The following is a 19,005-nucleotide window of genomic DNA, read 5'->3' as shown; positions in this document are numbered from 1 at the left end:
CAAGCATGGTCCTTTTCTTCCCTTTTTTGTGTTGAGTTGTGCTATTGTTTTTCTTCCACATGCTCCACTTGTGACGTAAGTTGAGTATACCTGTTCAGAAGAGCATATGTTCTCAGCAAGTCTACAGAGTGTGTCTAAGGGTATGTCTACACTGCAAGGAAAAACCCAAGGTGCCAAGTGTCAGAGCCCTAGTCAGTTGATTCAGGCTCATGGGATTCTGGCTGTGTGGCTAAAAAATAGCAGTGTAGAGGTTCCCGCTCAGGCTCTGAAACCCAGCAACAGGTTCTAGCCTGAGCAGGAGCATCTACGCTGCTATCTTTAGCCCCTCAACCCGAGCCCCATGAGTCCAAATCAATGGACTTGGGCTCTGAGACTTGGTGCCATGGGTTCTTCTTTCCAATATAGACATACCCCAAGTATCCTGTGATGAACCACTCCTGGAATGGGAGCCAGCCCACAATCACAATATGGACAGAGTATGGCAAAAGGGATTTCCCCAATGGAGTGTGTGGAAAATGAGTGTCTTTCAAAAAGCTTTAAGTTATTAACAAGAAAGCAAAATGTATGGCTGCTCTGGTATCTATGATTTTCATGCCAAATGTTGTTCTGCTTTAGCGTGACTATTTGTTGTTCCTTTTAGTAAACAAAAACAATTAGCCTAACACCTGCAACAGCATATGATATTTACACTACCTGTATGATTCAGCATGCTTCCCTGAGGAAATAGATAGACTTGTGTCCTATGAATTTTGGTGCTTTTTATAATTTTCCCTGAGGGAAAGCATGTGGCAGAAATAATTTAATATATTTTCATTGTTTTCTTATCATACATTTTCCTCACACTTTTAGGGTATATTTACAAAATGGCATGTAAATTACAAAAAAAAAAAATGTTGCAAGATTATTTAGTGGAAGGAGGCATACAAAACAAATTCACCGTGTATATGTGATGTGACAGTCACCTTCTGTGCTGTTTTTGTTGTGCCTATGGAATCATAGTGGTAAAATATTAAAGTGTAATAGTCCATGTTAATTGACCACATGACCAGGCAATACGGGCAGAAGTCTTTCCCATCCTCGGATTCTGTTCTTACATTTAAAGTTACTGTAGAAAATGTACTGGAACATATGATCTTCCGCATAAGGTATTGAAGCTCAAGTCCCGTTTAAGTCAACGGGACTGCTTACATGCTTAGAGTTAGGCATGTGCTTAAATAAGACTGGAGATCTTTCCTCTCTCCCATCCCCAGCATGAATTCTGTATGCAAGAGCAACAGGAATTGCTGTGTTAAAGATCAGTGAGAAAAAATCGTCAAAGTGTTAGCTTAATTAGAGAAAAATGTGATCCTAAGATACTGAATCTGTCGAACATCATCTGAATAAATTAGAGGACTGTGCAGAGCGGAATAAAATGAAATTTAACAAGGATAAGTGGAGAGTTGTCCAGATAGGTAATAAAAATCCAAAATACATGTTCAAAATGACACATCAGCTACTAAGCATCGGTTATGTGGGAAATGACGTAGGTACTATAGAGCATGACAAATTAAAATGAGGCATTTGCTGGAACCCATACTTAAGAAGGTAAATGTAGTCTTGGGCTGTACAAACATGTTTGTCACATTTAAGACTCTTCTTCCCTGTTACACAGTACAAAGCACCATTTAAACCACAGTCAGAATAAGACATGCAAGTAGGCACTATCCTGCAGAAAGGATAAAGAGAAATTGGAGCAAATACAGAAGAGAGCAGCTAGGATGATAAAGGGAGGGAATGGGCTATGAAGAAAGATTAAAGGGAATTAAAGATCTACACCCTGGAAAAATAGAGGCAGTATGAGGATGTGATTATGATATGCAAGTATATGAAGTGAAGTTACAAAGAGGAGAGAGAGAAATTGTTCTCATTAGTTAGTAACAATAGAATTTAAAATCCAGCATTTCAGTTCATATTTGTCTAGGTATTTCTGATGTGCTCTTCACGATGATATTCAGGCACCACATTGAAAAAAAATCAGTTTTAAATAGCAGGGCAAACTTGTTTATAGTAAAATCAAATGGAGATTTGAGCTTGCAGCTGAAAGAAGCTACAGAATCAAAATTGTTTTTGTGATGAGCACTTCTCCTAGGTGTTCTAGAAAGATGCACTCGAATCATCCAAAGAAAGTGGCATGTTAGACTAGTGGTTATACAAGTCCTTAGCAGTTTTCATGAGATGTCAAAAATCGGGGGTAATAATATGCATATTGGAAAAAGTGCATAGTACATTTAGAGCTTCATAATTTTGACTGTTAACCAAAGATGTTCTATCATAGATTTTTAGGGTCAGACGGGAGCATTCTGACAATCTCGTCTGTCTGCTACATGTAATCCACTACAGCAGAAAGGTATTGAGGTCTCTACATACTCTGTCACAATGTCTCTGCCAAGGCACCTCACTACATCTGCTCTCCTGCAGGAGGCCACACAGTTGGGACAGAGATGGGGTAGTCAATCCCTGATTCTCTCTTAAAGTGATTGTTTAGCTACATTTGGTGAAGTAACTTCCTTGAAGCAGCTGCCCAGCAAATGGTCCCAAGTTTGGCCAGGCTGCAATCTCTGATGCTGATCGTTAGGGTGTCAGAGTTTTTCAATGCACAAGTAAAAAAACATCAGACAGGATATCAGCCTGTGAACAACAAATTTTAACCTGGTTTGTCTGAAGTTGTAGTCATTTCAAATTTAATTTACCATTCCTGTTTCTTCCAATGAGTTTGATGTAGAACATGAATTTCCATTGGTCCTGGGTCTTGGTATTGGTTAATGCCTTTGGGGGGCAGGGTTAGGTTTTTTTTTTCCCTTCCTAAACAAATATAGGTAAACTAGATGATCTTTTCTGAAAGGAAAAACTGCCACATTTTGAAAAGGGCAGAGTTGTTCATTAATTCTCCTTAAAGCTATTTGTGGTCAGTACTAGATCAGTATAGTTGATTCATTAAGGTTGCCATTTCGCTTTTTAATTAAGTGAAATATGGATCTCTAAATTTTTGGTTTTCACCTCACATTTCTTGACCTTTCACCTATCTGTAGCCAAACATAGACGTTGACTTTATTATCATTGTTTTTCTTTTGTGCCTTTTGAGTAACTACAGAATTCACCGGCAAGTCACAGAAGTACAGGGTCGGTTCCAAATGGGCCTATATCTCCTCAAATTTGGGACTGAAAATGGGGTATCGTGCATCAAATAATATATCATTCTGAAAAACCTGAACAAGTTGACAGTCTATCAAATGTGATGGAGCTTCATAGATTGGGGAAATAGGAATACTAAGTAACTGTGATCATTACTGTTCCTGTGGCCTCTTCCACATCTCCCTGTTGTTGTCCTAAGTCTATAGGCTCTTTAAGGCAGGTATCATATCTTACATATATTGTGTGAGGTACATTGAATATATGTTTGGGTTTGTAAATGATGATGAGTTTTACAATGAGTGTTTTTCTATCCTTAATGCCATTACCATTAGATCAATATTGCAATTCCTGTGAGAGATGAAACACTATTTTGACATATTGATGCTACTGTGCTTCATTGTACTTTATTCTCTTTCCTTTACTTATGCTGACAAACTTTAAGATTAGTATGGTTTAAACCCATCCCTGGCTCAAATGTGTTATGAACCTGGATAGGTCAGCCGGTAGAGCATCAGACTTTTAATATGATGATCTGGGATTCAAGTCCTGTGTATTTTGTAGGAGATCAGACTAGATGATCACAATGGCACCTTCTAGCCTTATAATTTATGAATCCCAAAGGAGGACTGAGTTTCTCACACATGATTAATGTCTCCTATTTCAGACTCCTAGTTAATTAATGTTATCCTCTGCATTCTGAGGCCAAATAATTCATGTACGGGAGGCTCTGTTAATGGGGATTCTCTATATCCTAGTGAAGAGGAGAAGATAGATGTTGATAGAGTACAGGTAAGAACTGAAAAGAAACAGTCAAATGAAAAATGGTCCCGGTCAGTTGCATCACATAATGGCAGACAACAAAAATGACAAATTTTGCTTGTATAAAAATGCTAGAAATCTAAATACTAGGATTGGTGAATTTGAGTGCCTGATATTAAATGAGGATGAGGATGTTGATGTAATAGGCATCACAGAAATTTGGTAGAACAATGATAATCAATGGGAAATGGCAATATAAGAGCACAAAATATATAGGAATGACAGAGTAGTTTGTGCTGGTGGGGGAGTGGCTCTATATGTGAAAGAAAGCATAGATTCGAACATAGTAAAAATCTTAAATTAATCAAACTGTGCAACAGAATCTCTATAGAATGGACAGACATTCCGTGCTTGAACAGTAATAATACAGAAATGGGGGTATCCTACCAACCACCTGACCAGGATGCTGATGGTGATTGTGAAATACTCAGGGAGATTAGAGAAGTTATAAATATAGTAAACTCAGTAATAATGGGGTAATTCAGCTATCCCTATATTGACTGGGTACATGTCACTTTGGGACAGGTTGCTGAGATAACGTTTCTAGACCCCATTAATGACTGCTTTTTGGAGCAGCTAATCCTGGAACCCACAAGAGGAGAGGCAATTCTTGATTTAGTCCTAACTGGAGCACAGGGCCAGCTCCAAGAGGTGAATGTAGCGGAACTGTTGGTTAATAGTGCCCATAATGTAATTAAATGTAACATCCTTGTGGGAAGAAAAATACCAGAGAAGCCCACCACCGTAGCATTTAGCTTCAGGAAGGGGAACTAACAAAAATTGAGCTAGTTAAACAGTAATTAAAAGGTCCAGTCATGAGAGTGAAACTTTTTAAAAACACCATAATAGAGGCTCAAATTAAATATATACCCTACATTAAAAAAACACAATAAGAGGACCAAAAAAAGTCCCACCATGGCTAAACAGTAAAAGAAGCAGTTAGAAGCAAAAAGTTGGAAGTCAAAAAGTTAAAAGTTGGAAGTCAAATCCTACTAACGAAAATAGAAAGAAACACAAACTCTGGCAAGTCAAGTGTAAAAGTATAATTAGGCCTAAAAGAATTTGAAGAGCAACTAGCAAAAGACACAAAAACTAACAGCAAAAAAAAATTAAGTACATCAGAAGCAGGAAGCCTGCCCAACTATCAGTGGGGACATTGAATGATCGAGGTGCTAAGGGAGCACTCAGAGAAGATAAGGCCATTGTGGAGAAGCTAAATTAATTCTTTGCATCTGTCTTCACTGCAGAGGATGTAACGGAGACTCCCATACCTGAGCCATTCTTTTTAGGGGACAAGTCTGAGGGACTGTTCCAGATTGAGGTGTCAGTTGAGGAGGTTTTGGAACAAACTGATAAATTTAACAGTAATAAGTCACTGGGACCATATGGTAAGAGTTCTCAAGGAACTCAGATGTGAAATTGCAAAACTACTAACTGTGGTATGTAACCTATCACTTAAACAGCTTCTGCACCAGATGATTGGACGATAGTTAATGTGATGCCAGTTTTTTTAAAAAAGGCTCCAGAGGTGATCCTGGCATTTACAAGCCAGTAAACCTAACTTTAGTACCAGGTAAATTGGTTGAAACTGTAGTGAAGAACAGAATTATGAGACACATAGATGAACGTGATTTGTTGGGGAAGAGTCAACTCAGGTTTTGTAAAGATAAATCATGCCTCACTATCTATTCTAATTCTGTGAGGGGGTCAACAAACATGGACAAGGGTGATCCAGTGGACCTATGGTATACTTGGACTTTCAGAAAGCCTTTAATAAAGTCCCTCACCAAAGGCTCTTATGCAAAGTAAGCAGTCATGGGATAAGAAGGAAGGTGCTCTCCTGGATCGGTAACTGGTTAAAAGGCAGGAAAAAAAGGGTAGGAATAAATGGTCAATTTTCAGAATGGAGAGAGGTAAGTAGCGGTGTCCTCCGGAGTTTGTACTGCGACCAGTAATGTTCAACATATTCAAAAACAATCTGGAAAAAGGGTTGAAGTGGCAAAGTTTGCAGAGGATACAAAACTACTCAAAATAAAGCACTCCAAAGCAGACTGCAAAGTGTTATAAAGAGATCTTACAAACCTGTGTGACTGGGTCAGAAAAGGGAAGATGAAACTCAATGTTAATAAATGCAAAGTAATGCACATCGGAAAATATAATCCCAAATATATATACAAAATAGTTCTCAATGAGCTGTTGCCACTCAAGAAAGAGATCTTAGAGTTATCATGGAGAGTTCTCTGAAAACATCCATTCAGTGTGCAGTGGCAGTCAAAAAAGTGAACAGCATGTTAAGAACCATTAGGAAAAGGATAGCTAAGAAGACAGAAAATATCATAATGCCACTATATACATCCATGGTATGCACCTTGAATACTGCGTGCAGTTCTGGTTGCCCATCTCAGAAAAGATATATTAGAATTGGAAAAGATACAGGGAGGGCAACAAAAATGATGAGGGGGATGGAACAGCTTCCACATGAGGAGAGATTTAAAAGACTGGGACTTTTCAGCTTGGAAAAGAGACTAAGGGGGGATGTGATAGAGGTCTATCAGATCATGAATGGTGTGGAGAAAGTTAATAAGGAAGAGTTATTTACCCTTCACATAACCTGAGAGCCAGGGGATGCCCAATGAAATTAAGACGCAGCAGGTTTAAAACAAAAGGAAGTTCTACTTCACACACAGTCAGCCTCTGGAACTTGGTGCCAAGGGAAGTTGTGAACACCAAAGGTGTAACAGGGCTCAAAAAAGAATTTGCTAAGTTCATGGAGGATAGGTCCATCGATGGCTATTAGCCAAGATAGTCAGGGATGCAACCCCATGCTCTAGGTGTCCTAACTGGCAGAAGCTGGAAATAGACAATAGGGGATGGATCATTCAATAATTACCCTGTTCTGTTCATTCCCTCTAAAGCCCCTGGCATTGGCCACTGTCAGAAGACAGGATATTGGGCTAGATGGACCATTGGTCTGACCCAGTATGGCCATTCTTATGTTCCTGTGATATTAACAATAATCTCAATTATTTTTAAAAAAAAGCTTAAATCTGGCATTTACTAGATTAGTACATAATCACTCCAGTTGGAAGTTCTAAACATGGGTATGATATCACAGGGGAACGTGAAATCCTCTAATTAAACATGATTTTAAAAGCAGATGGAAAATTGAGATGATGAGGGTTACAGGGTGCGAAAGAGGCAAAGAACACACTGCGAGGAAGAAAGAATGATAGACATATGAATTCATTACTGTTCTATAGAGACTCCATCTTATTCACTCTAGGATTCCCACACACGCACATTCTAAAGAGTATGGATACTTCATTGTCTGATATGCTGTAAATAACTTGATGTACAGAGATATTTAATATAAAATTTTCCTTTTGTCAATATCCCAACATAACAGACTGAGAGTTAGATAATCAGTGCTGTACAGGTTAAAAACAATCATAATGTAACTGTGCTGTTATATATCTGCGTTTCTCTGTTAGTCTGAGACAAAATAAAAGAACAGTAAAACAAAGAACCAGGAGACCACAAAAGGAAGAACTTGGAATGATGACTGAGCTATATTTCCAGCACTTCCATCTGGACAGAAGAGCCCTGTTGTACCCAGAAATCTACTCTGTAAGCAGCTGGCAAAGTTGAAGTCCTTTCCTGTTTGCCCCGGGGGGGTGGGGGGTGGGGAGGGAGGGAACTAACCCATCCCCCTCCTAATTCAGCCCTTCCCCCTAGTACTCTCACCTCCAGTTTTCTTCAAGCACTGTGCAGAGTCTTTCCAAGGGAGTAGCAGAAGATATTGCACAGACCCTTCATCCTTTGCTGGGCCAGTGACTCAGTCATTCTCTCAGTGCCATTAAAGCGGAAGAATATTCTTCACAACAGTAACAGGGAATCAAGTACGGATTCTTACATCACTCTCTGTTTTCCCCAATATTTTGGCAATGATTGTCACCCCTCACCGGTGTTGAAGAGATGTAATGGAATATGAAGCATTTCAACATTTGTGAACCTTCAGGTATAGTAAACTGTGATGCCTGGAACATTATTACTGAGGTTCGCACTTCCTCAATTTCCTGGATCCACACATAACTCTTATGTCAACACTCAGCCAGCATTTGAAATCCTGGTGCCCAATTTCTCAGGGCTAGTTGGTAAATATGGCCTAATTGATAAATTAAATAAATTGTTGTAATGTTGCAAGAAGTTGTTAAACGTCTTACTGTTGATTATAACGGGTATCTCTGCAGAGCTTTTTCAATGTCCCCTGCTCCATTTTACCAGTTTGCAAAACCCAGCATGAAGAGCATTATTAAGTTTCTTTATAAGAATAATTTGTTGATTTAAAAGTGACTCCTTTTAGCCAATTCTAATCTGAATAATGACTAAAAACAGCACTTTCTTATTCAACAGACCCTGTGCTGATTCAGAGTAATTTCTAGTTACTTTAATGACTAAGCTTTTTTCTTCTTTTTTTTTTTACTGCCATGTACATTGCAGAGCCAATAAAGAAAAGTACTCTGTGCTTTTTTTATTCTAGTGAGAGAATTGCTAGTTAGGTTCTGACTGCAAAGCCAACTTATGCCCCAAGTTGCAGCTTTGCAACTGGGGAAATTGAAGGGTTGCAGATGTTTAACCAAGAATAGAATTTGAAGACAGTGTTGTTGTACAGTTGTAACTGTAGGCATTATTTGGCCTGTAGAATCTTTATTAATGATGCTGATGCACAAGCCATTAAGAACATATCTCAGTTCTCTGATTCCAGCTTGACCAATAGAAATAAAACAGGATCATCTTTCCGGTAAGCACGTCTGCTGAGTAACTTGGGTCGTTGACAGTTACATGCTATGAATGTCAAAGTTGATCAAAGAATGGAGATTTAAGAGACTACATTTTGCACTGTGAGTGGTGCTCTTAGATCTAGAATGTGGTGGGAAAACAAGTGAATTGGACAGAGAGAAAGCATCTGCTTTTTGCAGCTGCATAGTGTGGTGGCTATCGCCATTCATGTCAGAATTTCAATCAGCACAGTACACTTGGGAAATGAAGTACCACTCTTCTCACCAAGGTAGTGGTACTGTGTATCTTAGGGGTACTGTCATTTCCTTTGGGCTTTGCTATCCATGGTTTCTCCAGGGGAAAAATGTGGTTCTGTATTTATAATGAGGCTTTCCGGTACCAGAAATGGAGCAATCAAGTGCAGAAATTTCTTCTCCCAAACCTAAAAAACTTAGCTGGCTGCAGTAATTGAATGGCTTCCATTGATATACAGGTTTATTTAACAGTACTAGTTGTTGGAGGTAGAGTGCACATAGTGAACTTACTTCTGAAGCCTGAGGAGGGCTCTCATAGGTAGGAAGCACAATGCAGCGCTTTGTTTGAAGAAGACGTGGGTTGTGAGGCCATCTACAAGGTGGATGCTGAAGACAGCGTTGAAGATAAGAGTGCCAGACTGTCCCTTGTCCTCCTCACCCCACCTGGATGAGCAATTATAGGGAGTCTGCATGGAGACAGGACATTGAAAGCATCAAAAATAAATGTTAAGTGGACACGTGTTAAGGATTTTCTGATTTATCATTTGTATTTTTGCTACATGATCCATGTCATTAATAAACAGAATTACACAACAAAGTTTGCTTGGCTGAAGTACTGTATTTCATGTGCCTGCGTCTAACTTTATCATGCCCCTGTATTATTTTGGAGTTTCACAAACAGATAATTTACAAATAAGAAGGGGCAATCCAAATCCACTGAGCATAGGAAAATCAACGTAGGAAAATCAACTTGATCCTATGCCATGCATACCTCTGCTGTTTGTGTAAATCAGGTAATGCTGTATGATTTACTTCCAAAAACTTCTTGTACATCACATATATTCATGGCAGGTTATCCATGAATGTGTGTGTGTGTGTGAGTGAGAGAGAGAGAGAGAGAAACACATATACTCTTTCAGTGTCATGAGAAATAAATGGGGAAGATCTGGAACAAATGATTTACTTCTTCTTCCTGCCAGTATTCTTGTCTTCTACAATCTGCATGTGTCCATGGTCTCTCTGTGTGTGTGGCAGTATTTTAGAAGTCATATTTGCACACAAACAAATGTTCTTGAACAATTTCTTTAACGTACTAGGCCCAAATGTCTCTTCCTCAGCATAATGCATTTTGGTCTTCACTTTCAAACTAGTCTAGTACTGGGAACAGTTCAAGGAAAATCAAGTTCTTAATTCATTTTTCATTTTCTTCTGGTCTTTTCCTCATTATGCCAAATGCAGTACATAATCTTGTTCTGCTTTTCTGTCTTTTTCTGGAGTAATCCTTTTGAAGACTCTAGTTTCCTTGAACAAACAGGCAATATTTAATACTATCAATAGAAGCAGGATGGACCAGACTGAATAACAGGACACTTACCTGGGCATGTGAAAGTCCCCAAAATATACCACCAAAGATCCAAGAATAGTGCAGGGACAAAGAAGTAAAGGAACAAGCAATTTCAAAAAAGTAACTACCAGAAGTGCTTGCATTTTTAATCTTTGTTAAAAATAGCTACTTCCAAAATGTTTTTGAGCATTTCTGTTCATTGTTGAATGGTGATGGAATCTTCCTTGTATGTGTGCTTTAGGCATAATGCCATTTAAAATATATTGTGAGTGTGTTGACTTTTCATGTGTCCATTTATGGTTAACATAAGGAATTCCCACGGATATAGTTAAAACTCTGAATTCACTTAGACACCTTCAGTCACATACTTTGAACGTTTTTGGGCAGAGTACCGTAATGCCCTCCCTGTCATGCAGAAGATCCTTGGAAAGAAAAAAAAAGATTTGTACCCCAATTTAAAACAATATGCATAGGGATCATGGGATCTTCCCATAGACTTGGCTGTAGCCTTTAGAATCCAAGAGGTTAATTTAAAAAAATCCATGTAGGTGTTTAAACTGTATGACTCCCACTGGCATTATAATGGGATTTACAATGCTGAAAACCCTGCAGAACCTTTTGAAAATTTACTTTGTCTTGTTACTTGTCACTTCGCAGTTTCCTAGTCAGCTTGGTTGTGTGAGTAACATTCACTATGTAAATTGACATGCTAAAGTTTTGTTGATTCTGACAAACACACTTAAACCATACCATTGGCATAGCTGTGAATGTCTTCATTGATCTTAATGGGATGTTAACATCAAAGCTTATTTTCCTGCCCTTTATCCTTGTGCTGTAAAACTAGTTGATAAAAAACACAACAAACCACATGAAAAATCTGTTAATTTTAAGAACAGCCAGGTCTACGTTTAGTATTGACTGCAAATGCTCCTAGTAAGACTTCAGTCCTAAAATGTATCCAGCTTTATTATGTTGTTGAGTAAAGAGACTTGAGGCCTTGTCTACACTAGAAAGGGTTTGCCAATATAGCTATACCAGCAAACCCTCGTAGGGAAGCTGCAGCTTACATTGGCAAAATGTTTCTTTCACGGAATAACTTATACCAGTTCCCCAAATGAAATAAGCAATGCCAGCAAAAGGACATTTTTGCCAATATAATAACTCTGTCTACATGGTGCTTTTACCGGCTTAGCTATTTTTGCACACTCCTAGCCAACATGGCTGTGCCAACAAAACCTTTTTAAGTGTAGACCGGGCCTGTGATATACAAGTTTATTTGTTGTTTTGGTTTTGAGTTTGTAACTATCAAGCCGAGCCTTTTATCTGGATTTCATTGTTTAGCCTGTCAGGATCAAATGAACCTCATAATAACATAACAATAAAGGCAAGATATCTATGTAGATTTTTCTCTCATTTTCTCCTGAGGTTTGCAGCATTTTATTCATATTTTAAGATATACAAAGTGATGTTACTAAACATTTCAGTATTCTTAAATTATTCTTCCACATCCTCAAAGAGTATACCTGACTCTGCACCGTATCTGTCTTGAGTTGACTGTGTTCCTCCACCCTGGCACTCTGTTTTTCAACTGAGAATACACGTGTGGTTTAACATCTTTCTAACTTCCTTGCAGAGAGTGGATTGGTTCCTTCATTCTTTTAACAACTCATCAGCTATAGTTCTCCCTCCTTGTTTGTTTTAAAAACTGATTAAAGATAGTCTGATAAAAGTTCCCATATAGACAAGGTCTTTATGACCCTCTGAGCCGTCTGTGTTTTGTAGGAGAATTAGGTTGCTGAGTTTTGGAACTGCTTGGAAACCTTCAAAAACTCAATTTGGATGGAAAAATGGAAATTAACACTTATGCACATTTTTGTAATATTTTTTCCAAACACCTTTTACCTTCAGAAAGCGTTGTGTGGACCTCAGTTGTCCAGAGATTTCCATTGGGCCTAAGATGAGATGTAATGGAAACTGGGAGGTTTGGAGAAACATTCTCACGTGTTTCTTATTGTTTGAGACGACAGGGAGCGTTTGAGACAACAGCGTGGTTCTCATATCCGGTGAAAAAGAAAGAATGTAACTATAATCTTTGTTGTAATACGTGGTGAGATAATGTTCCAGAACAAGAACAAATGACATTTCCACATGTGCATAGACATAAGATGGCAAAATGTAGGTGTTTATCCATAAATATACCTGTAATCCAGGATAAAAAAAGTCATAAAACCCCACCTAGGTGCTGGTATGCAGTCATATCCTTTGTGTGTTTGAAGTTCGTAATACAGCAGAAGTACACTGTAGCAAAAAGATTTGCTATGAAAAATAGATATGTGTGAGAGTATAAAATAGAGCTCTCAATATTATTTTGGCATTTAATGCTTAAAGCCATCTAAGGTTACGGAAATTGTTGCAAAAATATTTCCTTTACTTAAGAAGTTTCCATGCAGAAGTTGAATAAAGAAGATATTTTAGAATATGGTTCATCAGTTAGTGCAACAGATATATTTCCCTGAGCACCACATGGCCTGGATCAAAGCGTCTCATGACTTAGATCAGTGCAGTCAAATCATTACATATTGATTGGAATCCCACTGGAGGATTAACCCCTTAATGTTCATAAGAATTTTTTCTTTAACCTTAGTTTCGGTAGTTGGTAACCTCTGTGATGTTTCTGCCAAAGCTTAGACATGGTAATAGCCCCTGCTAACCTTTTGCTATTGCAGAATTCTTTGATTATTACATGTTTCCTTTTTTATGATTAATTGAACATTTGAAAATATTCATGATTTGCTTTATTGGAGGGTAAAAAGTCTGTACTAGCGCAAAAAGGGCATCACAGTAAGGAGAAGAAAATGCAAGATGGACAATATGGTGTTAAAATTAGAGCTCAAAAGCCAGGTTTTTTTCCTTTATATAATAATTTGAAATGTTAAGTCCTAGATGTATTGTATTTTAAGACACTATGCTGCTGTTCAGGAATAGCTTTTCATTCTGATGCAGTTGAACAGTAAATGTGTAATATTCATAAATTTCTCATCAAAATATCAAGTAGAGTATTAAGCAAGTCTGTCAAATGATTTTCCCCTTCCATGTTCATTTCCATCCTTTACAAAGCTTTTAGTTAATGAATGAAATGTAGGAGGTAAAGACGAGAGATCTCGGATGGCACATATATTCAGGCTGCAAATGATATTTAATTTTGTTTTTAGAAATCAAGGGCAGGGTAAGTAGGGTTCATGAACCGTAATGATATATTTTGGGATCCTCTATTCGTTGTGGTGTTCAACCTGTGTGTTTTGCTGTTAGCGTCTTTGCCAAGATGAATTTATTCAGAGCCTTCAGTTACAATGCTTCTCCTCCTTTCTTTTTGTTTCTTTCCATCAGTTTATCCCACGAGGAGCACTCACATAGCCATCCGCTCTATGGACATGGTGTATGCAAATGGCCAGGCTGTGAAGCAGTTTGTGAAGACTTCCAGTCATTTCTAAAGTAAGTTTTATGTATTTATTTATTTATTGGCACTTATATTTTATCCTGAGGATGCTCTGTAATTTTTGTATGCTGTCACTCACTCACCAAGGGCCTGATCCCAGGCAATAGAAAAAACAGATTAATTTCAGTGGGTTTTGGATTATGTCTAATGTACATTTTAATAGGGGATGGTAAATTATCCCTTTAGGAAAAAGGAAATCTATGACTCAAATAGTCTCCTGCATACTATGTTGCTATAAAATATAGTGTTTGAATTTCTACAGTCTACTTTAAAGTGTTTTTCTATTTGAATATTCTATTCTTTAAAAAAATTACTGAAATTTTACACAATGCAACTTTAAATTAACCTTTATTTCACTTATTTTTGAAATTTAGTCTTATATTAACACCTTAATTGATCAGAGAGAATTGCAAGGCATCAGGTGAAATTAATTTATGTCAAATAAGTAACTAATGAACAAAGTCTACACTACTAAAAATAAACTAATTATATTGATTCAGCCCCTGCAGTTTTCTGCTGACCTTTTCCTCACTGCCAAAGTATACAGTTTTACATGTTGCATCAACAGTGCATTATTGGCTAGTGTGTGGTAATGCATGGATCCCAACACAGGGAAAGGAAGGCTGTAATAAATCTCACATAGCTCTTCTGCAAGTATCCACTTCCTCCCTCAAAGCTGAAGTGTAAATGTGTTAATGTTGCATCACATATATCTCTGAGTGGATCACTAGGCACAATTAGACTGTTGGTACATTTGGGCTCCTCTTGAATTTTGATGTGTGCTAACAGCTCCTAGATTTGCTATGGCTGTCTTGTTGTTACATCCAACACAGACCAAATGCTCCAGCAACATTTGTGGATGCACAAAGGGCCAAATTCTACTGTCCTATTTACGATGCTATCCAAATGGAATAAATTCATAGAAATCCACAGAATTGCTTGAGATGGACACCGGAGCAACTGAGCAGAATTCATTCCCAAATCTTTAGGAAACACTCTTAGATGTGTCTGTTCTTTCTCGGGACAGTTCTGAAGAATATTTTGTGTTGTTTTGTTTTTAATATGGTACATTGCGGCCTGGATTAAAATTTTTGCTTCTAAAACACAATGGGTCTATCCTGGTCCCAATCAAATCACTGGCAAACCCCTATTTGACTTCAGTGAGAGCAAGAACAGGCCCCGTCTAAGAATACATTACAAGTAAGGAGTGGTGCAGTAATGAAAAAGGTCTCATTATAAGAGGATTACAAAATAAGAAGGTACTAGTCATAAGATTTCCATGAAGGGTGGCCTCATTTCTTTCAGTTCATCCTGTTGTTCACTTAGTGAAATAAATGCTAATCTCTCAGACTTGCCAGCTCATTTATATTCATATGCCATTCTATAACATTTAGTTCTTTAAAACAATTCTAAATTTCATTACATTTAGTGAAGGGAAAAGTTCTGGATTTGACAGCTTTGGAGACTGGAATTCTTGGTTTATTCACATGGGGCAGATTTTGCTGCCTTTGCTCACTTTGAGTAGTCCCTTCTCTGGGATTGGACCCCACTAATTTTAGAAAGACTACTTTTGGAGTAAGATAATACTGAGCACGATAAAGGGGCAGATTCTGCCCAGATAATGCATCATGGATAGGGGAAAAGTAGGCTATCTGTCAGTGTGCCCCAACCCTTCACCTGCAACACGGCAGGGCCGCCTTTATGAATGATGGGTATTTCAGTGTCGGTGCATTCAGTCATTGGGCTTTTTGCTGACACTATAAGAAAGGTTTCCTATTAGTGTCAGTTGTGGTGATACATCTGTGGTGCGTTCATCTGTCCCACGAGGAGGTGGATTGAGACCGCACTCTCCTTTCATAGAGATCTGCGAACAACCAGTAGATTGTAACAATTTCAGGTAATTTCTAACCTTGGCTAAATTTGAGCCATAGCCTACAGGTAAACAGTTCCATCCGGACTTTCCCTAAGCAATCCAAACCTCCATATTTAGATTCTTTTTCCACTTTCAGTGTTCAGGTGTCTATTTTTTTTTCCCTCTTAAATTGTCTCTCAACAACAACAGCAAAAATAGAGTATTTCGTATTTCTTATACCTGTTGAGTTGCCTAAATTTTCCCAGTACACGAATGCTACAATCCAAGGGATTATCTCTCTACAAAATGATAAAATGATATCAGTGCTGTGTGATACTTCACCCAGAATATATGCAGAATGGATATCCCCAGGCACCAAATTGACATTGCTAGAGAAGCGGGCAGCACTTTATATAATGATACTGTAGCCCTCCAGATTTTCTTGCCCCTATTGTGGAGTGGATGCCCTTACATTTTATTAAAAAAAGCTCACTTCATCGGCGAAAGCTTAGGCTCAGATAAATTTGTTAGTCTCTAAGGTGCCACAAGTCCTCCTTTTCTTTTTGCGAATACAGACTAACACGGCTGCTACTCTGAAACCTTACATTTTATTGTTATTTTTGAAAGTTTATTATTTACTGAAAAGATAGGTAGGAAATAATGCTGAAAATGGTAGAAGCTTTCATAACGGTAGATAATTGTAATTGTACCCACCATACTTGTAAAATCTTTGAAGGCACAGGTCTTTTAATAGCCAGCCCAAGATAAAAAAATATAGCCCCCACTAAATGAAATACAGTTTCCATGTCAGTTGAGCATTACTTAATTTCATTCACCCAAGTGAAAGGGTCTGTTATAGAGAGTGAAGAGAAGTTATACGTGGAATGAAAGCGCTATATGCCAATAAGATGATGCTGTAGTTAAAGGAGAAAAAGGACTTGAAGGTCTAAAATCATGGTTCTTTTTTTTTTTTTCCTCCTGAGGAAGAAATATCGTAACTGTTGGTAAATCAAAAACAGAGATTTAACACTCTTCTGTGATCATTCTGTAGTGTTTGTTCCCAAGGTGAGGTACACCACAGGGCCCTTGATTTCAAAGATAAATACTGTACAAATAACAATCCTGGTTGTCTTTCACTCACAGCCAACAGGAGGATGCTTATCACAACCAGCAGACACACAGTCTATTGTATTCATTTATTTCCCTATTTCTTTTCCAAATAAGTTGCCGTTTTAGTTTTTTGGTTTTTTGGTTATCTCTTAGCCACTGGTTATTATACAGTGGCTGTATCCGTCAGAGCTAATTGATATCAGCAGGTGCTTCTTCTAAGTCTAATGAAATAGTTGCACCCTGCATTGCCTAGAATACTTAGGTAATATAAAAAAAAAAAAGTCCAGTTTCCCTGCTGTGATGCAGTGGCCTTATTCCTAACTCCACAAAACCAAGGTGAAGGCTTTAGGGGGCAGACATGCCTTGTATCATACGTTTACCTGTTACCCACATCGTAATCTGAAATGAAAGAACAGCAACATATGAAATTACGTTAAAAATTGACAAGCTTTATTTCATTCTCTTGTGTTTTTAAAGATTATGTACAGGAAAGGGATTGGTTCTCCCCTTACAGTACTGCTAGTTTCGGAAAATCTTTGTTCAGATGGGCAGTGGTGTACTTGTCAAGATACACAGGCATTCAGGGCACATATTGCAGTGCAGGATCAAACCATGCGTTGCAGGACTGTGCCCTGTATTTCATTTTAATTGTATCGTGATTTGGGTATTTTCAGTGTCAGAATAACATCTGTAATTTGATTATGTATTTTAAATGGGATACACACCCCTTTTGAGAGATGTGGCAATCATACACAGAGAGATGCCGGTTGCCTGCTTCATGTGAATTTAACTTTAATGAAACTAAGGAGGGTTTCCATGAAAGAAACTACTAAGTGCACTCTGTAATGTTTTCACAAGTGTTTTTATCATGGTAACATCTTGTTTACTTTAGTTGCCTGCCTAAAACTACTTGGAACATGTTAAGAAAACATTTCAAGAAAGCTTCTACAAAGAGGCTTTTGTTTAGCAGCAACTGTGAGGCAGCTCAGCTCACAAAGGTGTTAACTTTCAACCCCTTAAGCACTTCCACATGAAATTCCAGCAACTATGTTTGTGGTTTTGGAAAAACAAAGTGTGGGTTAAAGAAACCAGGTATATGCTAATACATGTTGAAGGAAGCCGGAAATCATAAATTATTTCAAACACATTAATTGCTATCATTTGTATGTCAGAATGTTCTGCAGTGAAATTGTCTGCAGTTAGCACAACAGAAACTTTTAATCCAGCGGTTAGAGCAGAAAAGTCTAGTCTATGTGTGTTTTTATGTTTAAAACATGATGTCCCCAATTTGTTTTTTCAAACATAAATATAAAGAATTGCTGGCTAAAGGTGTTTCCAACTGTTAATCCTTTATAAATGATAGTAAGGCTGCTGAAGTGCAGTTGTTCCATGAAATCTGTTCTTTGTGAAAACATGTTGACACTTATTGATGAAAGAACTGGTTTTATTTTCTAGGCTGTTACATATTTTGAGCTTCTGTTCAAATTTGAATGTTGCAGTTTCTTTTACAACATCCTTATTAACCTTTCTGACATTGTACGGAAGTTGAAGACCTTTCCAATAGTTACACTGCTTAAAGAGGTCAGAGTGGCCTAAATACCACAGTGCCCTCTAGTGATATATAGAATATTAGAAGGAAAAGTTTTAGATAAGTAGCCCAAAGATAACAAACATCACAAATGTTTGTATACTTCATTCTAACTTATTCGTAAGCGAAGAGCTAGCGAGTTTAGTCTAATTCATATAATTGTAGTTTTATATGCATATATACACAATTTTTATTTTGTGGTTAGTATTCTAGGTATACTAGAAAATCTCAGAAATGTAAATCTGTATATATATTATGAGATATTTGTTGCACACTGTATATACATACCTCAACATATTGTCTTATATTATTATATGTTATATTTGTAAGTGTTCTTAGTTTATGTTTCACATTATAATTTCCGGTGTATAATCAGAAAGCATTACTTAAAAGACAAGGATCATCTTTGTTTCATACTTTTATTGACACTGTCTACCATATTACTGCTATGTCTAAATGGTAAAATTTATTATTAGCAATAGTGTCACAAATGTCTGAGACAGCGATTTTCCTTTCAATAAAAGTAGTTAAAAACCTTTTAGAAAATCCATAATTTTGATTGCTGGTACTTCATAAATGTGTAACTGGTAC

General features: G+C 37.6%; 1 protein-coding gene across 22 annotated transcripts in view; it reads left to right on the top strand.

Moving 5' to 3' along the window:
* Window positions 1-19,005, top strand: part of FOXP1 (forkhead box P1) — a 494,548-nt gene that overhangs the window by 429,996 nt on the left and 45,547 nt on the right. For all 22 annotated transcript variants that reach the window (XM_073351104.2, XM_073351110.2, XM_073351096.2 and 19 more), the window contains one exon: window positions 13,756-13,860. In XM_073351104.2, the coding sequence (XP_073207205.1) occupies window positions 13,756-13,860 (105 nt within the window). The remainder of the gene's footprint in view (window positions 1-13,755; window positions 13,861-19,005) is intronic.

The sequence above is a fragment of the Lepidochelys kempii genome, chromosome 7 (genome assembly GCF_965140285.1).
Source record: "Lepidochelys kempii isolate rLepKem1 chromosome 7, rLepKem1.hap1, whole genome shotgun sequence".
Lineage (NCBI taxonomy): Eukaryota > Metazoa > Chordata > Testudines > Cheloniidae > Lepidochelys > Lepidochelys kempii.
The sequence above is the reverse complement of the archived record's forward strand: the minus strand, read 5'-3'. Positions and strand labels throughout refer to the sequence as shown.